Source organism: Panthera uncia, assembly GCF_023721935.1.
Source record: "Panthera uncia isolate 11264 chromosome A1 unlocalized genomic scaffold, Puncia_PCG_1.0 HiC_scaffold_16, whole genome shotgun sequence".
Classification (NCBI taxonomy): Eukaryota; Metazoa; Chordata; class Mammalia; order Carnivora; family Felidae; genus Panthera; species Panthera uncia.
This window is the reverse complement of record NW_026057576.1, coordinates 35,052,695-35,073,494: the sequence shown is the minus strand read 5'-3', so window position 1 is coordinate 35,073,494 and position 20,800 is coordinate 35,052,695. Positions and strand designations below refer to the sequence as shown.

Sequence of the window (20,800 nt, the reverse complement as noted above, 5' to 3'; positions counted from 1 at the left end):
CCAATTGTAGGCTGATGTACATTTTCTGAACACGCTTAACTTAGGCTAGGCTAAACTATGATGTTCAGTGTATACACCTTAGGCTAGGTGTATTAAATGTGTTTTGAAAACGATATTTTCAACTTACGATGGGTTTACTAGTAAGTAACCCTATCTTAAGTCAAGGAAGATCTCTACTTGGGCAATCCTTTCTTGAGGAAACCCTTCTCAAGAACATGTAGCCTAACACATACACAGTCTCTTTTCTTGACTTAGTTTCCTGCTTTTCTAATTGAACTATTACCATTATATCACATATCCTTCCTACACCTCATATTCTTCAGTCTTTAAAATTTGAGCTATAAATCTATAAGCCAAACTATTTAAGCTGACTTGAAACCTGATTAAAAGAAAATAAAACAAGACCAAAAAAGACACCTAACAACTATCAAAAGCATGCAACTTCATGTCAATTACCCATCAACCACCAATATTATATCTGCCAACATCTAAATATATTATTTACAACTGAATATTACGCAGAATTTGAAATTAGGCAGTAATGTTAACCACGTAAATACTACTTCTCATATAACCCACAGGAAATAGAGTAATAGAACACCACAAAAACAGTATGCATAGCAGAGTCTGAATATTATTCTGACAATGAGAAGAGATAATAGAGTATTTTAAGCAAGGGGGTAGTGGGATTAAGTTTGTGTTTTGAAAGATCGCTGACCACAATATGGAGAATGGGATGATAAAGTTCTGCAAGGAGTCAGGGGCGGGGTGGTGAAGGCCTGGAGTAGAGCAGTGGGGGTGGAGATGAGGAGGTGATGAGTGAAGGATGCTGTTGCTACTGTTGCTAATCATGGAGATGATGGTAGTGGTGCTGGTGGAAGAACTACCGCTATGTGGAGGCTTAAGTGTCAAGCACTGTGCTTAGCATTTTATGCGCCATATCTACTTTGATATTCTCAACAACCCGACAGCTAGGTGCTGTTACTATTCCCCCATTTCCCAATAAAGATGTTAAGGTTTAAGAGGTTATGTAACCTTCCCAAAGACATACAACTAATAAATACAAAAGTTGTAATTTAACTTAGTAGTAGAATCAGTTGTACTTCTCTATTCCAGCATCTTGTCAATTCTCTCCTTCTTTTGGGAATAGAATCCTGCTTTCCAGGGGAAGGTAGTGGTGGGAACTACTCCTTCCTCCTTATATATAATACTGATGAAATCAATTATATCAGTTAATCAATTAAGATGTCCTGTGTTTTTCCGACTAAGGGGACAGAAGGCCTTTTTCTATCTGACCTCCTAGATATGAGGACCATTTCCCTGTTTCTGACAAATATATTTTTTTATTACCTTTCATCTCATATCTGACACCAATGGTTGTGCAAGTCTTCTGGGTTTCTGTCCTAGCCACTCCACATACAACAATGCCAATATCATTGGTGGAACTCAGTTGAACTTGGGTAACCAATAATTATGCAATGATACTTATCTTTCCCCGCCAAATATTTACTTGCAAAATGGAGTCTTTCTACCTGCGTATCTTTATATGTCATTATGCCCCCTTATATGTTGGCCTTATGCTACACCTGGAGCTACCTGGATCAATTATTGTTACCACATGGAGACAGTCTGCCAGTATACAAAAAAAGCAGACTTCAGAGGCAGAACAATTTTCCAGTTATTGAGGCAAAAAAAATCTTTCTTTGTATTTCTCTGGCTTACATCTGAAAGCAAACTAATTTATAAGTTGGTGCCAGAAAATAGGGTGATACAAGTGACAGAACCTCAAATGTAAAACTTGTTTAGCAAAAAAAAGAGTGCTGGATCGTGAGAGTCTCCGCATCCCCTAACAGGAAGTTTGAACTCCTCACTGTGCAGTAAAATTGTAGTCTATGGTCTTGAAACTGAGACCAACTAATGAAGGAAGCTGATGCTGTTAAAGAAAGTAGAAGGTGTTGGGTACTTCCTAGTTCCTTCAGTATGCCCTACAAGAAAGACACAAGCTGGCAAGTTCGAAAGCAGAAGGGGCACAGATATAACTAGGTAAGAGGTGCTTTTCTCAATTATTACCAATAAGCCAAAAAGGCAGAAATAGATAATTGTGCTTCTTGAGGAATTACAGAACTCCATGAACATTTATAAATGTTAGATGAGTTCTTAGTTCCTATATTTGTTTAATTTAAATCTTATCCTTTTCATAAAAATATCTCTATTTGGTGGAATATGTTCTTCATATTCTTCCAAGTGTTTACTCAACATATGAGTAAGTTATATTCTTTATTCTGCTTTCTACAATTCTGATGCAAGATATGAAGAAACATAAATAAAATCGATAACAATTACAGGATAGGCTATACAAAAGAGGGAATAATAGATAAATATAAATGTAAGACAGTTACTCTGTCCACTCTTCTCACCATGTCTTTTGTTCCCCATTCAGAACAAATTAAGGTTTTCCTGGTCTTATTTAGATGTAGAAAATTAAAACAGTAAAGTTATTGTCTCAGGGTATTCCTACTCCCATCTCTGGCCAACCTAAACTTCCAAATAATTGAATGAATCAAACCTATCCTTTCCATCTCAAGTTGAAATTTAAAACACATATTCCCAATGGACATTGATTTAAGTGGTAGTTATGTATAACAAGGTGATATATTGATAAAGTATATGATGGCACAAAGTATATGATTTTTGAAAGTTGGCTTGATAATCTAGTCACCAATTATAATACCTAGTCTGTAAAACGAAATTTAAAAAAATCTCTATATAAGAACCTTTTGGACACAATCTTATCACAAGGTGGTCAGTTAAATGTTCCCAAGTTGACACCAAGTCATCACATATCACAGAGAAATACTTTAATTAGTGATTACTCTCAGAAAACAATGTAATGCAGCTTCATTTTTTTCAGAATACTGATAAAAATGTCAACTAGAATTATGTTTGATTCCAATTTAAAGATACAACAAAAAGTTAATGTTAAGAGAAAATCTCTCTAAAAAAAGTACATGTGATGATCAATGACCTCTGATGGAAGTTTTAAAAAATTAGAATAAAAAATGATAGCCCGCTTTTAGACAAAAATATATGACATAATGTGGAAGTAAAAGTGTTACTAACATGCCTTAAATTTATCAGAAGCTCATTCTTAAAGGATGCATTTTTTTTTTTTCCAGAAGCCTGACACATTACACAGGATCTGATATGATAATAACAAGTCCATCCAGGCATACATTTGTTTACTCAGCCAAAAGATGATTTCTAGAGTATTAACATTAAACAAAATCCTCAGACAGATCATATGATACAAAACATAGAAGCAAGAAAGATTTGATTATTCAGCTAAACTAGAAACAAAAATTTAAAAACCCCAAATATATGTATCACTGAATAATGATTATTTCTTTATAATCAATCTGGGACTATAACAGACCCACATGATGACACCAATGTTTTGAACATTAAAATTATAAGATGCTAACGTTTTTCATTAGCTATCCATAAGGCATTCAACCATTAAACATTATGGAGACTCCATCCTGAAAAGCCTTCCAGGTTTTCCTTCGGAAAATGGACATTTTCTCCCATCAATGAAGTGTTAATTTTAGAACATAGGATTTATGGAACAATGACCAAATTCTAAGAGAAGACCAACACGGAGACTCAATTTTATGACAGTAAAAAGTTATTTCAGGTTTTATTTTCAATTTAAAAAAAAAACCATAAAACCATAAAATGAGCAGAAAAGCAATTCAGTTGTTTGCCTCATCCATTTATTTTACTATGAACCTCGGCTCACCTAAGAAAACTGTAGTAGTATAGAGTGGGTTAGCGAGAGAAAGAATAATGGTGAGGGCAACCACATACAGAGCACTCACATCTATTCCATCACCTTCATTGTAATAGGATTACATGAAGGCAGAGACAGGACAATATGAGAAACACCTACAAGCACAATAATCTTCAGGATATATATGTATCATTTTATTGTCCAGCTGTTTGTGGTCATGTGTTATAATCAATCTGTTACGAATGTTGTCAACATCATCAAAGAAAAAGTTTAGGGTCAGAAGAGCTGCTACTGACAGAATCAGGTTCTGGTCAAACATTTAAAACAATGAAATATTAAACCAAATGGTATTTTCAAGTCTGCCTGATTAAAGTATATTCTAGCCATTCAAAATAACTAGTTGGTCTTATTTTGGCACTAAAACTTTGAAAGAAAGGATTAAATATTATAGATTACAAGCATACCTCATTTTATTGTGCTTCACAGATACTACATTTTTTATAAATTGGAGGTCTGGGGCAACCCTGTGTCCAACAAGTCTATTGGTGTCATTTTTTCCAACAGCACCACTCACTTCATGTCTGTCACATTTTGGTAATATTATTATTTAATATTTCAAATATTGTTATGGTGACCTATCATCAGTGATTATGACTTTCTGAAAGCTCAGATGATGGTTAGCACTTTTTAGCACTAAAGTGTTTTTTAATCAAGGTATGTACATTGTTTTATAGGCATAATGCAGTTGCATATTTAATAGTCTACAGTATAAAGTAAACATAACTTCTATATGCGTTGAAAAATTTTAAAAATCATTTGACCCACTTTATTGCGATATTTACTTTATTACAATATATGCTTTATTCTGGTGGTCTGGAACTGAGCCTCTAATGTCTCCAAGGTGTGCCTGTACAAATATAAATCATGTCTGATTACTGTATTCGAAACAGCCTCTGCTAAGCCTTTATATGCTGTTCAGTGTGGTTTATACTAAGTAAATGATAAAGTCCTTTTTAATAAGTATTTCTGTGTCTCTTTAGTTTGTGGTTTCTTCTGTCTCCCAAAGTAGACAGTAAGCTTCTTTGGGGTAAGAGCTACAAGATCCCTGTATTTCCCCCAAATGTTTTGAAAGAGCTAGTTTATTATATTCTGTATCCCCACCACTTACCATAGACCTGGTACAAATAAATACTACATAAAATACATCTACAGAATGAAGAATTTCTCGGAGCCCATATAATGCAGTCTCACTTCAGTCTCAATCCCATGTTCCCCCTTGCAGACACAAAAATTTTTTTTTGCCTGAAAGCACCGAACAAACTCCATTGTTCTCACAGTGAAGTTTCACAGCCATCACAGTTTTGCACTGCCATCTACATGAAATAAAAACTCCTTAGGACAAAATGTTCTTGATCCATCCCCAGCTTACCACTTCTATCTCTGGCCCTCTGGCCTCACCTCTCCCACACTGTCCCAAAGATAGGGAACTGGTGATCTGATGCCTCCAAGCCTGGATGCCCAGAGCTCCCTCTACTTGGCCTGTCCTTGATCCAATATTCCTCTGCACACGTGTCTGAAGGTCAGATTATACACCTTGTAAAAGCCAAGGATCTGGAATATTATTATTACAAAGTCCATATTTTTTCTCACATGCTATCAGATTCTGTGTCATATTAATAGCAGTGTCATAAATAAAACACATCTACTAAAACAATACCCTATATTACCAGAAGTCTTCATAAACTTCTGTCTCCTCAGAAGACACTGACGTTTGTTTTTGAGTGTAGTATCCAGGTCATGTATCTTAATTAACTTTCATACCTTTTTCCAAATGGAATGCTAATATCATTTCATTTTGTTGGTATAGAATATGTTCTGTGAGAACTGAAGCATTATAGGCACATAGGTCACAGCAAAATTAGTATCTCAGTCTCAACCTCATTATGATTTAGGAGATACTGCAGGAGTCAAAAGCAAATGTAGGGAGACAGAAAGGTAAAAGAAAATCACCAAAGTTCTGATTGGGAGAGTATAAAGGAAGTTGGGACAAAAATATCAGAAAGGCAGAGATTTGAAGAAGCAGTAGAGATTCTCTTGCTGGCTTTACAGAAGGAAACAAACATGACGTGAACTGCCTACAGAGGCGATCAGGTGGCAAGAACTCGAGAGCTTCCAGGAGCTAAAAGCACTCCCCAGGCAACATCAAGCAAGAAAATGGGGACTTTGGTCTTAATCTACAAGGAACTGAATTTTGCTAACAACCCGTGAGCTTAGGAGAGAACCTCAAGCCTCAGCCAAGGTCATAGCCCCAACTGAAATCTTGATTTCAGGATGTGAGATCTTCAGCAAAGGTCCCAACTAAGTTTGCCTGGACTCCTGACCCACAGAAACCATGAGATAAATTTGCATTGTTTTAAGCCACCAAATTTGTGGTAATCTATTAAACAGCAATGGAAAACCAATACATTATGTTTTACAACCAAGAAAACATTGCTGTTAAATGTGTGCTTACAAATCTCACCTATATCAAACACTTTTTCAAAATACATTGCCTTTTCTATATAATCTAGCAATGAGCTTCCATTTTCATGAAATCTGGACATTTCAAATTTGTTATCATAGCATTTTATCTCCAACCTTTTTTTTTTTTTTTTAATTAAAAATATATCTGAAATAGAAAACTGAATTTAAAAGTATATCTCCCTGGGGCACCTGGGTGACTCACTTGGTTAAGCATCCAACTCTGATTTCAGCTCAGGTCATGATCTCACAGTTGTGGATCTAGCCCTGCACTGGGCTCAGCACAGAGTGCTGAGCCTGCTTCGGATTCTCTCTCACTCTCTCTCTCCCTTTTTCTGTCCTTCCCCTGCTTGTGCTCATGCTCGCTCTCTTAAATAAATAATAAATTTAAAGGAAAAAGAGTATTTTCCTAATGTTTTGGACTCATATTTTAAAAAATATACTATTTTAGAAAATACTTATCCCATGCTTAGAAAAAAGATACACATTTAACATTCTTTATCTTTTCAGTATTTATGTTAATCACTAAAATATGTCCTATTAAGGAATACATCATATTATGGGAGCATATTCACTCATTGTGTGAATATTTCCATAAAATATGTAATATGTGGAGAAAGAAGAGATAGGCCAATTTCACAAGTGTTATATAAAATTATATAATAATAAATTCTCCAACATAACAATCAGTTTTCATAGCTAAATCTGTTATCTAGTGAAGTTGGGGGAAAGATCTTGGCAATATTACCTATTATAGCGTTAGAGGGCAAAATAAGCTGCCTTTTGTATTTTCAGACTGTAACAATCAAAAATTTTGTTCTGTACTTCTGTTAAACAGTAAATTTGTAATTTAAAAATTTTAATTTTCAACACCCAGATAGAAGTTTGTATTGTCAGTTCTTTTATTAAACTTTTTTTGGTGTGATTCCAAAGTTTGGTCTTTTTAAAAGAAATCTACGTTAGGGGCGCCTGAGTGGCTCAGTCTGTTAAGCGTCCAACTCTTGATTTTGGCTCAGGTCATGATCTCACAGTTCGTGAGTTTGAGCACCGTGTTGGACTCTATGCTGACAGTGCAGACCCTGCTTGGGATTCTCTCTCTGCCCCTCCCCAGTAGTCACTCACTGTCTCTCTCTCTCTCTCTCTCTCTCTCAAAATTAATAAACATTATAAGAACAAACAAAAAAAAAGCAATCTACTTTAAGGTAGCCTACCTTCCACACTCAAAGTCCCCATTTTAGACTCCAGGAAATCAAATAACGTGCTTGGAGCTGACGGCCTTGCATTTCCCAGCTCCTCCTCTTCTTCAGATCTTATTCTCCCCCTGCCTTTTCCCTTACCTGAAGAAGTAAAGCAAGACACGTTTATTGTACGTGCAAAAACAAAAGGAGAAAATACACCAAAACAGAATCATCAGTCACCTCAAGTACGATTTTGTATGTCTTTCTTTTCATATTTTTCTGTATATTCTGCATCTTTTAAATGAATAAGTTTTTAAAATGATTATATCAACTAGTACCTTTAGTCCTCTAAATGATCTATCTGGAAATTTGAATTTGTTCATGTAAATTATCTTTTAAGAGAAAAAAAATCATTCTTATAAAATTTTTCTTTAACCACTAATCCTTTAAAAGAATATAGGATTAAGACTTGAATGACCAAAGAATAACACTAAATAAAAGTCATGTTCTTGATAATTTTTAAAAGTCTGCAGACTAGTCACTTATACAAGGGGCATAGTTCTAAAAATAATTAACAGAACAACTCATTTCATATTATATTTTCTCTATTACTTATAACAACCCTGTTAAGTAAGGTATTATTAGACCTACTTTACATAAAGATGAAGACAGAGAGACTTGGAGGAACTTGCACAAGTCTCTGTGATGCCCTAACTGGTGCTCCTTCCTCTTACCACAAAGAGTAAATGAAGTTATACTGTCCCCCCGCCCAGCAACAAAACCTCAGCCAGAAATGCAAACAATACTATCTGTCACATGGCTTAATGAACTCTACCTCTCAGAGGCGGACCTGTAACAGGTTTGTGTTTATTGCTGTTAAGAAGTACATTCAGCGCTGCTTCTAAGTTGTTGCCATTATCCATAAGAGCTTGCCTCGATGCTTCTTTACTGAAGCCCATTTCTGTTATGTGTTTCAGAGCCTTCTCATCAACCTGTAAGAAATTAAGAGCAAAGCTACACTAATGGCCAATAAATAAGCAACGTATACGTTTTTAAGTATATGTATAGTTTCTTTTTTTTTTAAAGTTTATTTATTTTGAGAGACAGAGTAAGTGGAAGAGGGGCAGAGAGAGAGGGAGAGAGAGAATCCCAGGCAGGGATTCGAGCCCAATGCGGCGCTCAAACTCACAAACTGTGAGATCATTATCTGATCCAAGAGTCGGACACTTAACCGACTGAGCCACCCAGGTACCCCTATGTATACTGTTTTTAAATTAAAAATTACATTCATGGTTATAGAAAAAATGCCATACTAATGCAACATCCACTTGCTGTTTGTTCATACCAATAGTCGAGGAAAATTCTGTATGATATGTGGGGTTGTACCTCAAGTACTCTCTGACTTAACAACTATCATTACAAAAGAGTGAATGAATGAATGAAAGGAAAAGAAAGAAAATCATATATGTCAGAAAGAAGCTTCTGAAAATAATACAGTGAAAATTATCTAATGAAAACTTTTCTTGCTTAATATTTCACTTCTCCAAAACTGCAAAGTATAAAATGAAGCCAACAAAAAGGTGCTATCTCAGTAGTTTTATTTTTTTTACTCTCTGTTCCAGTATTCTTTCTATACTCATTAGCAATACTATCTATGATGCTGTGATAGCCTGTACCTCAAATAGGAAAATCTACCTTAAAATGCCATAAACCAAAATCTCCTTGAAAAATCTAGAGCTGAGTAGAATTCAAGAACCTTTTAAGTAACATAAACATATCCCATAAAGAAATTTCTTGATGGTACCCCATAGGTCCCTTATCCTCTTTTTTTCTTCACTCTTTTCTCTTTCCGCATCTTAGACTGGGTAATTTCAATTGCCCAGTATCAAAGTTCACCGATTTTTTCTCTGCCTGTTCCAGTCTGATGTTGAATCTGCTAATTTTTCATTTCAGTTACTGTACTTTTCTGCTCCAGAAATTCTATTTGGTTTCTTTTTTTTTATAATCTCTCTTTACTGATATTCCCCACTTGTTCATATATTGTTCTCTTGATTTCTCTTTGTTCTTGGTCAACAGTTCCCTTCAGACGTTTGAGCATATTTAAGATAGTGCATTTAAAGTCTTTGTTTAGTCAGTCCAATGCCTGCGCTTCTTCAGGGAAAGTTCCTGTCAATTTCTTTTTTTTTCCCTAAGTGGGTTGTACTTTGCTGTTTTTTGATAGGCTTTGTAATTTTTTTTTGTTGAGAACTGGACATTTTGAATACTATAATGGCAGTAATTTTGAAAATCAGATTCTCCCTCCTCCTCAGGGATTGCTATTGTTACTTGATGAAAGCTGCTGTTGTAAGTTTGTGTAGTGACTTTTCCAAACTTTCTTTGCAAGGATTATATTCCTTGTGATATGTGATCACTGAAGTCTCTGTTCCGTTATCCTCTTTCTTCATTACTCACTATTCTGGATCCTCAAGTATTTGACTACCAGCCTTCAGAATTCTAAAACCGTTGTTTCAGAGAGTACTTGTCACCTAAACAGTTGTTTGGGTGGAGAGGCCAATTCCTGGAGCTCTCGACTCCACCATCTTTGCAATGTCACTCCCTTCATATGTTTAATCCTTGCCACAACCCCAAACTGCTGGTCTCTGATGTTCTATGGCAAGACATCCCCAGAGAAGTATTCTCAATTTACTGAAGTTTGAAAGCTTCTTGAGTTAGGGACCATATTTTTTCAGTTTGCTGTATCTACTCTAACCTGAAACTGACTTTTGTAAAAGTCCATGAAATGGTACTATGTTCAAGGAAGAGACAGCCTGGCCCATAGTTCTCCTTGGCCAATGACTGATTTAGAAGTGGAAATGTGACCTATCTCTAGTCATTAAGACATAAATGGAACTTTCTGGAGATTTCAGAAAATATTTTCTAGTCTGATAAAATAGACCTACACCCTTTCCTTCCTGCCTTTGAACTTTTTGTGTGAAGACTTAATACACAAAGAGTCCTGTAACCCTGAGAAGAAAGCCAAAAAATCACAGAGATGCTCACCAGAGCTCCAACATTGTTATACTGCTGGATTTATCAACCTTTGTAACCATCTACTTCTGAATTTCTAGTTATGTGAAATAATAAATCCCTATTATTTAAGTCAGTCTTAGTATCCCCTACTCTACAGATAAAAGCACCTAAAGTCATTCAACTTCTAAAGGCAGAGGAAAAAGAATTCTTGTCTTTTCTCTCATGTATGAGAACACTGCAGCATACCAGAAATAACTTTGACTCCTATCATTTATCTTAAAAATCCAAGTATAGTTTGCAAATGAGACCAGAATACACATTTACTTGTTCTAATACATTTTTCCCAAAGAGCGAAACAAAACAAAACAAAATCACTTTACAGAAAATTTGAGAAGGATATGGAGAAGGGAAGGGAAAGGATGTTCCTGAGGCATCATCTTATACAAAATAATCTCCATTAAAAGTCCTCTATTAAATGTGATGGCTTGGGGCGCCTGGGTGGCGCAGTCGGTTAAGCGTCCGACTTCAGCCAGGTCACGATCTCGCGGTCCGTGAGTTCGAGCCCCGCGTCAGGCTCTGGGCTGATGGCTCGGAGCCTGGAGCCTGTTTCCGATTCTGTGTCTCCCTCTCTCTCTGCCCCTCCCCTGTTCATGCTCTGTCTCTCTCTGTCCCAAAAATAAATAAAAAACGTTGAAAAAAAAAAAAATGTGATGGCTTTTCATCAAGCTATTCCAAAAGACATAATTCAGACATTAGAAATTTAAGTACGATGGAGGTTTTAAGTAAATTATCTTTCAAACGATCCAGATGCTCCACGATTAGCGACAATCCTTAATGAAAACCTTCTTAAGAGTTGTAAAGTTCATTCATAACGCACTGAGGAAAGCCAGGAGTGGTTGTGAGAAAGGACAGAAAAATCATCCAGGTAAGGCAGAACACATTAACTCTGTGGTTGATTCTTTGGCCTTACCAGTTCTCTGTAGACACCCTCATGTTTCCCCTCCGGCTTGGCTGACTTTTCTTTTTGTAAGATTTCTCTAGTTCGGTTCCCAGCAGCACTCATGTTGAGGTTACTTCTAGCACCACCACCACCACCTCCAAATGTCTTGGTCTTTAAGCAAGTGAAAGACAAAGAGATGTAGGTAAGTAACATGGAAAGATAGTTCTCAAGACTAGTCTGCAACCAAAAACATCTGGCAAAACAAGTAACGAAACGCTTCTCAATTATGCTAACTACTGGCCATCATCTCGTCTTTCCACAAGTCCGGGTGAAGCAATAAAAAATTTACAAAATTAGCATCGTTAAGTCTTCAAGGCAAGTCATCAGAATAAACTGAAGTAGACAACAACATAGAAGAAAATACAATAATATTAGCATTATGGAGTTCAGGTGTTAAAATAATTCTACGGCACGATACGCGACTGATAAATCACGAGAGCTGGGTTATAAACCCAGATACGTAGCAAGTCTATTTTTAGCAAGGCACTCAACATGTCTAGGAGTCAGTTACATTATGTCCATGATCCAATAATATGATTATTTATACAAACGTAAAAAGTAAACAAATAATGTGAATTTTAACACTGGATTAAAATTCTCATCGCTAACTTACTATTTACATTAATTACATAATATGTTATCTTACTAATTATGTATAGAAAACTTTAAAGCCTTTATTTCTTATTTTGTTTGAATTATTTCAATAATTATGTCACATATATCACATTTGAAAATCTGCTCTGATCTCATTTTCATCAAAACTATTATAAAAAGACAAGAATGTAAAGGACATTAGTCATAAAGATACAAATTCATGATTGAAAAGTAACCCACTGCTGTTACTTGTACAGTATCAAATTAAATATGTGGTCATACAGCATCTTTAGAGCTCTAATAGATCCAATAAAAGAGGAAGAAGTCAAGACTTGATTTTTATTAGTGATAATAATAAATATTTTTACATGTGTTTTAAAATTATTACAGTAAGAAAACATCCTAGATATAAATTTATGAGATACTGGGAAATTATTTTCAATCTGATGAAAATATAAAGAAACAGAACCTGAGAAATAGAAAAATGATAGTAGATAAGCATTAACCAGACAACGTATAAAATATCTATTATGTAGTTGATACACCACCACAATATTTAAATTTTATTTAAACCAAAATTAAAACCACACCTTCAAAGACCAAAGGTGCATTAACTAGATTCATTCAATTTTTGGTTTATGCAATAGATTTGGAAGTTTGGAAGGTCATCACTTAAATAGCCTCATGATTTTAAATAGGCATCCATATATGCTTACAACTTCCAAATGCATCTCTTCCAAAGCTCACTTTTCCAATTATACTCTTCTGTCTCACTGCCTATGAAGCCACATGATGTCTGACAGGCACACTTCAACATTACTATGTTCAAAACAGAATACCAAATCTTTATCCTCAAACCTGTTCCACTATAGTCTTCTCTAATTCAAAGTAAGAAACTCTAACCTGCCCATTTCTTAGGGCAAAACCCTTGGAATCATTCATGATACCTCCCTTATGTACCACATTCAATATCTCAGAAACTGTGATAGTTCTACTTTCAAAATTCCGGAATCTGACCACTTCACACCACCTATGCAGCTGCCATCTTCATCCAAGCTACCATCATTTTTCCCCTCCCTGGATCATTCAATAATTTCCTAACTTGTTTGGTTCAATCTTCTTCTCTACAATCTACTCTGGACATAGCAGCCAGAATTAGCTTTTTATTTATTTTTTTAATGTTTATTTATTTATTTATTTATTTTGAGAGAGTGAGAGTGTGCACAAGAGGGGGAGGAGCAAAGAGAGAGGGAGAGAGAACCCCAAGCAGGCTCTGCGCTGCCAGGGCAAAGACTGACACAGGGCTCAATCTCACGAACCGTGACTTAACCGGCTGAGCCACCCAGGCGCCCCCCCAATTAGCTTTTTTAAATGTAGGTCAGTTGATGTTACTGTTGTGCTGAACACCTCTAAAGGCTCTCATTTCTCTCTGAATAAAGACCAGTTTTTTAAACATGGCTCACAGAGCCATATATAAGCTGACCTACATTATCACCATTGACTTTATGGTCTACTTCTTGTCCCTTTGTTCTTTCTGCTTCCACCGGCTACCTTCCTATTCTTTGAACACATACTCCTGCTTTAGAGCCTTTGTAAAGACTTTTCTTTCTCAGGTAACCACATAGCTAATTCTCTTACCTCCTTCAAGTCTTAGCTCAAATCTCATCATCTTGGGACCTAATCAAATCACTGTATTTAAAACTGAAATCTGAAACTTACTTATTTAGCATGTTTATATTATTTAGTGTCTTTACTAGAATGTAAACTACACAAAAAGAATTCTTAACTTCTGACCATCCTATGTTAAAGTGCACCCCATCCCCAACCAGTACTCCCAACTCCCCAACCTACTTTATTCTTTTTCTTCCTATAGAGCTTACTGATTTCTAACTTCCCATACAACTTACATATAAATAGTTTTCTCCTTTACTAAAATATAAGCTTGATAAGGGCAGGGATCTTTTGTCTATTTTGTTCATTGACTTAACATAAGCATTTATTTTTTTAATTTAAAAAAAACAATTTTTTTGTCTGTATTTATTTTTGAGAGAGAGAGAGAGAGAGAGAGAGAGAGAGAGAGAGAGCGCGCAAGCAGGGGAGGGGCTGAGAGAGAGGGAGACACAGACTCTGAAGCAGGCTCCAGGCTCCGAACTGTCAGCACAGAGCCCGACGCAGGGCTTGTACTCATGAACTACGAGATCATGACCTCAGCTGAAGTCAGTGCTTAGCCGACTGAGCCACTCAGGTGCCCCTAGTTTTTACATTTTTTAAAAGTTTATTGATTTATTTTGAGAAAGAGATAGATCCAGAAAGAAAGAGCATGAGCAGGGGAGGGGCAGAGAGCGAGAATGCCAAACAGGCTCTGCACTATCAGCCTGATGTGGGGCTTGACTTCACGAATCAAGAGATCATGACCTGAACTGAGATCAAGAGTCAGATGCTTAACCACCTAAGCCACCCAGGGACTCTTAATCTAAGCATTTAGAACACTTCTTCGCATACAGATTTTCATAAGATTGCTGAATAAACAAATAACGGAAAAAATATATGAAAATCATGGCTTGATCATGTGCACTAAATTCCACCAAATCCACATAATTGTTTGAATGGATGATCATAAAACATCTTTCTAAAACAATTGCACTCTTATGATTTTGCTGTTCAGACATTTATTTTTTTAAGTTGATTTATTTATTTTGAGAGAGAGAGCACAAGAGCAAGTGGGGGGAGAGAAGAGAGAGAGAGAAAGAATCTCAAGCAGGCTCTGTGCTGTCAGCACAGAGGCCGATGTTGGACTCAAACTCACAAACTGTGAGATCATGACCTGAGCCAAAGTCAAGAGTCAGATGCTTAACTGACTGAGCCACCCAGGTGCTCCATTGTTCAGGCATTTAGATTAAATATAAATCTGTGCTTGTGTGCTTGTGTGTGTGTGTGTGTGTGTGTGTACTTACCTATAGAGACAGATCTATAGATATAAGGATAATCTATAATACACATAGGTTTAGTCCTAAATTTGCCATTGGGTAACACTGGGCAAGTTCGGGTAGTTTTGAACCACCATCAGTTCTCTCATATATAAACTGAGTAGTTTTAAGTTTGCTTTGGAAAGCTAGGATTCTTTATTTATCAAATATTTATACAAAATACAATGTGATCAATTATGGCTTTAAAAAATGAAGCATATTACAGTTTAACTATATTCTAGAAAATAGCCATACCCTGCATCAAAGTTTTGGAAGGAAAGTTTGTGTGAGAAAAATGTACATCAAAAGAACAACTTTCCTATAATCATTAAGAAATTGATATATATCCCATATACTCTTTTTAAATTCCATAATTTTAACAGCCTTTTAGGAAAAAAGAAATATATATTATGTAAACTATGCAAAATGCATTAATTTCAGAAGCATGAAAAACGATTTTTAAAAGCATGTACCTTAGAACATAAAAGACACTAAGGAATGGCAATAGTCACATTTACGGAGAGCTTTCAGTGAAGGAAAATTTGAACTGTGCCACATGCAGCGTTGTAAACGTTTTAAAGATTATCAGTTTAATTCTAACAGCAACCATATGAAATGGGTGCCGTTATTATCCCCTTTGCAAAGATGAAGAAAAATCAGGTATGAAAAGCTAAGTAACTTATCGAAGGCTGTCAGCAGGATACACTTCCAGGCTGCCTGACTCCAGAGCTTGTGCTCTTGGATCAGACTGATGACGGAAAGACACTGCAGGAAGAACAATCAAAATTCAATAAACCTCTTACTTATACTTCAAAATTAAATAGGAAAGCAGTTGTTAGCTAAGCTTTATTACTGGTTTTAAATAAAGGAAAGTATTCTAATCTCACTGGTTAAGAGAAGGATAGTCTGTCTAAGCAACTAATTCATGAACTTAAATTTCTTCTCAAAGTCTAAAATGAATAACTAGAGAAAACACCTATTTCAAATAAGCAAGAAATTTTAAATAATTAAAAGAAAACCATTTGGCTGTTAAGAGAACATGATGGATTGTGTGTGTGTGGGGGGGGTGGCGGGCATAAATGTACAGGATCCAAAGAAAAAAATTATTTTTTACTAAGTAGATTGAAGAATGAAAACTAACAAAAATGTTAATACTAAGCCATGATTTATCCTCTGATCAATCTTTTTTTTTAAATATTTATTTATTTTTGAGAGAGAGAGAAGTAAGAAACTCATGCATGCACATGAGCAGGGGAGGGAGAGAGAGAGGAAGACACAGAATCTGAAGCAGACTCCAGGCTCTGAGCTGCAGTGCAGAGCCCCGACACGGGGCTTGAACCTGCGAACCGTGAGATCATGACCTGAGTCAAAGTCAGATGCTTAACCCACTGAGCCCCCCAGGTGCCCCTCTTCTGATCTATCTTTACTTGCATTCCTCACAGGTGGTATCTAGCTCAACTAACAACAGAAAATCCTCTGCCATCATGAAAAGTGTTGTGTTTCGTTGTTACTCTATTCAGAAGAAAAGGAAAAGGGAGGAAAGAAGAGTGGTTTGCTAGCAAGAACTTGTGAGCAAAATGTGTGAGCTTAAGGCTCCATAAAGGCCCAGGGCATTTCTACTGTTGAAATATGCAAGAAGAATGTCGAAAGTTTGTTGAATTAGTTACCTTATATGGAAAGACAATAATGATTCTGAGCGACTTAAATAGAACATAATGACAAAGAATAAGAGTTTATAAAGATCTAGTTTCTTACTTCTTTGCTTTTTGCAACTTCCGCAATAGCAGCAGTCCTTTGTTTTTCAAATTCATCATTGTCATTTGTAGGTTTGACAGGCATTGTGACTTGCAATGTCTTTCTTCGGTCAAGTTCTCTACTATCCACTTGGACATGAGACGTGCACTTCTGGTAATAATAGAGAAAAATAAAACACTTCAGTAGTTCCAAAAGAGATCCAAGTTTTTCAGAAGAAAGTAACACCTCAAAAGAAAGGTTTGTGTTGCTTTAACAATTAAGAGCTCATAAAAGTTTAATTGTTTCCCATAGATTTAAAAATAAAGGTAGAAAACTGATTAAAGTCACTTGTAAATAAATGTAACTGGTAAATAAAATTGTAAAGCTACATAATGGCCATCTAAAATAGGGCACATATTTAAAACACACATTGAACCAAGAGATTTATGTAGCATTTTAGAATAACAACTTGAAATAATTTTAAACTTCAAACAGTCTATACTACTGTACAAGAAGAGACAAGTTCAGTTTTTTATTAAGAGTTTGATTTCCATATTATGACACAATATGCATATGACGGTTAAGTAGTATAGTATGGTTATTTTAAATATAAAGAGCTGTCTCTGAACTTACAAACTAAAAACTAAAAACATAACTGCTCTCTCAATCAGGCTACAAAGTTTTTGATTTAAAAAAAAATTTTTTTTAATGTTTATTTTTGAGAGAGAGAGAGAGAGAGAGAGACAGAGACAGAGACAGAATGAGAGTGGGGGAGGGGTAGAGAGAGAGAGGGAGACACAGAATCCGAAGCAGGCTCCAGGCTCTGAGCTGTCAGCACAGAGCCTGATGCGGGCTCGAACTCACGAACCGCGAGATCATGACCTGAGCCGAAGTTGGACACTTAACCGACTGAGCCACCCAACCGCCCCCAAAGTTTTTGATTTTTAATTTCTTAGGATAATTTTAAAAAGCCAACACTGCTTAAAAATAAGCCCTGAATTCTGTTCTCCCTTCCAATCCTAGCAGTAAAAATCCTATAAAATGAGCCTTTTCTCAAGTCACTAATAAAAAAAGAAAAACATACACTCACACAAATGTGTTGTACAAATACAGGTTTTCAGCAATATTAATATATCCTGTTGCTATTGGCACACATCCAGCATTATCTATCTTTAACCCATGTACAAGACTAAGATAAACTGAACAAGAATATTTTAGAATGGACTTGATAAGAAATATTAGTGAAACTATACCTTTTAATATATTCCTAATTTAAAAAACCATAAGGGGTGCCTGGGTGGTTCAGTTGGTTAAGCGTCTGACTCTTGATTTCAGCTCAGGTCATGATCTCATGATTCGTAGGATTGAGCCCCACATGGGCCTCTGAGCTGATAGTGTGGAGCCTGCTTGTGATTCTCTCCCTCCCTCTCTGCCTCTTCCCTGCGCTCTCTCTCAAAATTACGTTTCTCTGAGTAATTCGTAAAAGAAATATTATCACCAAAATGTTTAAGAAGAAAGCAAATTCTTGCAAACATGTATTTATATTATTAAAATATAAATCATTCGACTGTTTACACTCTGTTTGCATTCTGAAGGTTTTTGTGACATTGGTGGCAGAGAGAATATCAGCAACATGGATCAGATCACAGGGCATCATGCCTCCTCTCATCTTGACTGTGCCTTGCTCCAAAGCACAGTAGAGTCAACATATTTTTAAATTATTTTCAAAATAGCCATGATGAGAGAATGACTTTAATTCAATTTTGAGTTGACCTTACAAAAATGTGTTTGAAAAGGATGCCAGTCAAGAGCAAACGCAAGGCAGATTACCAACAGCTAAATGTTGGTGCCATCATGAAGTAAAGAGCAAGTTGCCACAGGGATTAATCTCAGACTCATCAGGGATAAAACAGGAAAAGGCTGCAGGAGACTGTTGTGAATAACAGTGGAACGCTGAGTAAAATCAGGAAGGCCCAAGATTTCAGGCAGCTAAGGAGTTACCTCACTGTAACATTTTGCAGAGGGTGGGTTGAAAAATAGTGAGGAGGAACTTTTAGCTTCTGTAAGAGAAGGATCAGGGCTGCTGTGGTTAAAAAGAAAAATATCAAATGGAAATAAAATTAAGTTCTTGATTGAGACAGGTAATTTGGATCAAGGCCGAAGATTAGAATCCAGGAAAGAACAACTGGGACAGAAACCCCACTAAAGTGCAGTGATGCCCTTTCCTGTCTCTGGGTTCGCACATTTATGTCTCATCTCTCTGTTGACATTTTCATTTTTTCCTCTCCCTCTTTTGTGTCTACCGAAAAAAGTGGGAAATTACAGCATACATCTGCCTTACTTTTGAATTTCTCGCTCACTCTCTCAAAAAAACAAAAAATAACAAGAACAAAAAAACAAAGCCTCTACCACCAGGCTATCTTAATTAATTATAAGTTGCTCTTCAAGTATGCCTCTTAACTGCTTCAATCTTTCCGTTAACAGCTCTTGAGAAAAGAATCTACACCAACAATTTAGTTAAAGAAAAAAACCACAATTATTAAATTTCTGTATTTAATAGATTTCCACATAACTCCATGACCTCTAAATGAATAGTTCCACACAAAACTAAACACAGCTTGAATACAAATGAAAAACACTTTTTTGCTGATTAAATTCATCTGCCAACATGGAAGTCATTACCTGTCCAAAAGGCACAAAAGGAGGTGGTCCACCTTCAGTTCCAATATTACTTCTATTGTGTTTTGACAAGCTCTGTGAGAAAAGTGAGTCATAAGACAGAAATTATACCATTTACAATGTGCCAGGAATCCACTTATGTTAGTAGATTCTTATATAGAATAGGAAAAAAAAAAAAGCCTTGTATAAATAATTTTAAACTACGTAAAAACATTTTGTGTAATTAGGCAATAATTAGGTAAAGGTTCTCTCCTCATCTCCCATACTAAACTACACATTCACATGGAATTTTCAGAAGTACTTACCAACCTGCTCCCATAAAAAGAAAACACAGTAAAAAAATACCCTCTTCGACAAGGAGTTAATTCAAGACAACAAACAATGGTAACAAAAGTTTTAAAAGCGCACTAAAACTATAATCCGACAGACAAATATTACCTGAAAATTATCTTCAAAATAAATTTTTATACATAAAATCTACTAGCAAATATTTGAGATACTGCAATGTAATAAAAATATATATATTTGGGCTTCTTCCCCAGTTCTTGGAACAGAGCTCCTAAAACTTTTGGAATTTCCTGAGTGATTGGGGTCAGAGGAGCATCTTCTGTTATTCATAATAAGCTTCTTTGAGGATACCTGAGTTTATGCTAATGAGGTGACTATTGATGGGCCCCTAAATAGCTCCAGGATGGGGGCAGGCTGCCAGAGGCACCGATAATATGATTGGAAGGTTGGAGAATGAGTTAGTCGCCAATGTTCAGTGGTTTAGTCAATCATGCCTATACAATGAGCCTCCATGAAACCCCCTATACAACAGGGTTCTGAGAGCTTCCAGTTTGGTGAACACATCCATGTGCTGGAAGGGTAGAACACACCAAATTCCACAGGGACGGAGGCTCCTGTGTTCAGGACTCTTCTAGATCTTGTAGCTTCATTTGGGTGTTCATTTGCGTCTTTTACAATATCCTAAATTCATAGTAAACCTGTTAATAGTAAGTAAAGTGTTTCCCTGATTTTTGTGAGCCATTATAGCAAATTATCAAACCCAAGAAGGAGGTCACAGGAACCACCAATTTGTACCCACAACGTACTGACATGTGGGTAACCCAGGGACCCGCTATTTGCAACTGGCATCTGAAGTGGGGAAGTAGTCTTGTGAGACTGAGTCCTTGAGAGGCAGGGTCTGAACAAGACTATTCAGCTGATTAAGCAAAGAATAATATAAACTTTATAGGACTGTCATATTTCTTTACAAGCTGTACATAAGATGTTAACCTACTTTTTAAAAACCAGCAGCGAATTCAATTATCTAGGGGTCTTTCCTCAG

At 36.1% G+C, this 20,800-nt stretch overlaps 1 protein-coding gene across 6 annotated transcripts in view; it reads right to left on the bottom strand.

Annotated features, from left to right (window-relative positions):
- Positions 1 to 20,800, bottom strand: part of TDRD3 (tudor domain containing 3) — a 160,721-nt gene that overhangs the window by 53,168 nt on the left and 86,753 nt on the right. For 5 of the 6 annotated variants that reach the window (XM_049647042.1, XM_049647039.1, XM_049647038.1 and 2 more), the window contains 5 exons: positions 19,474 to 19,545; positions 16,813 to 16,962; positions 11,468 to 11,608; positions 8,324 to 8,480; positions 7,522 to 7,647 (listed from right to left, as the gene is read on the bottom strand). In XM_049647042.1, coding sequence (XP_049502999.1) covers positions 7,522 to 7,647; positions 8,324 to 8,480; positions 11,468 to 11,608; positions 16,813 to 16,962; positions 19,474 to 19,545 — 646 coding nt within the window. The remainder of the gene's footprint in view (positions 1 to 7,521; positions 7,648 to 8,323; positions 8,481 to 11,467; positions 11,609 to 16,812; positions 16,963 to 19,473; positions 19,546 to 20,800) is intronic. The other variant, XM_049647040.1, reaches the window with a different exon arrangement.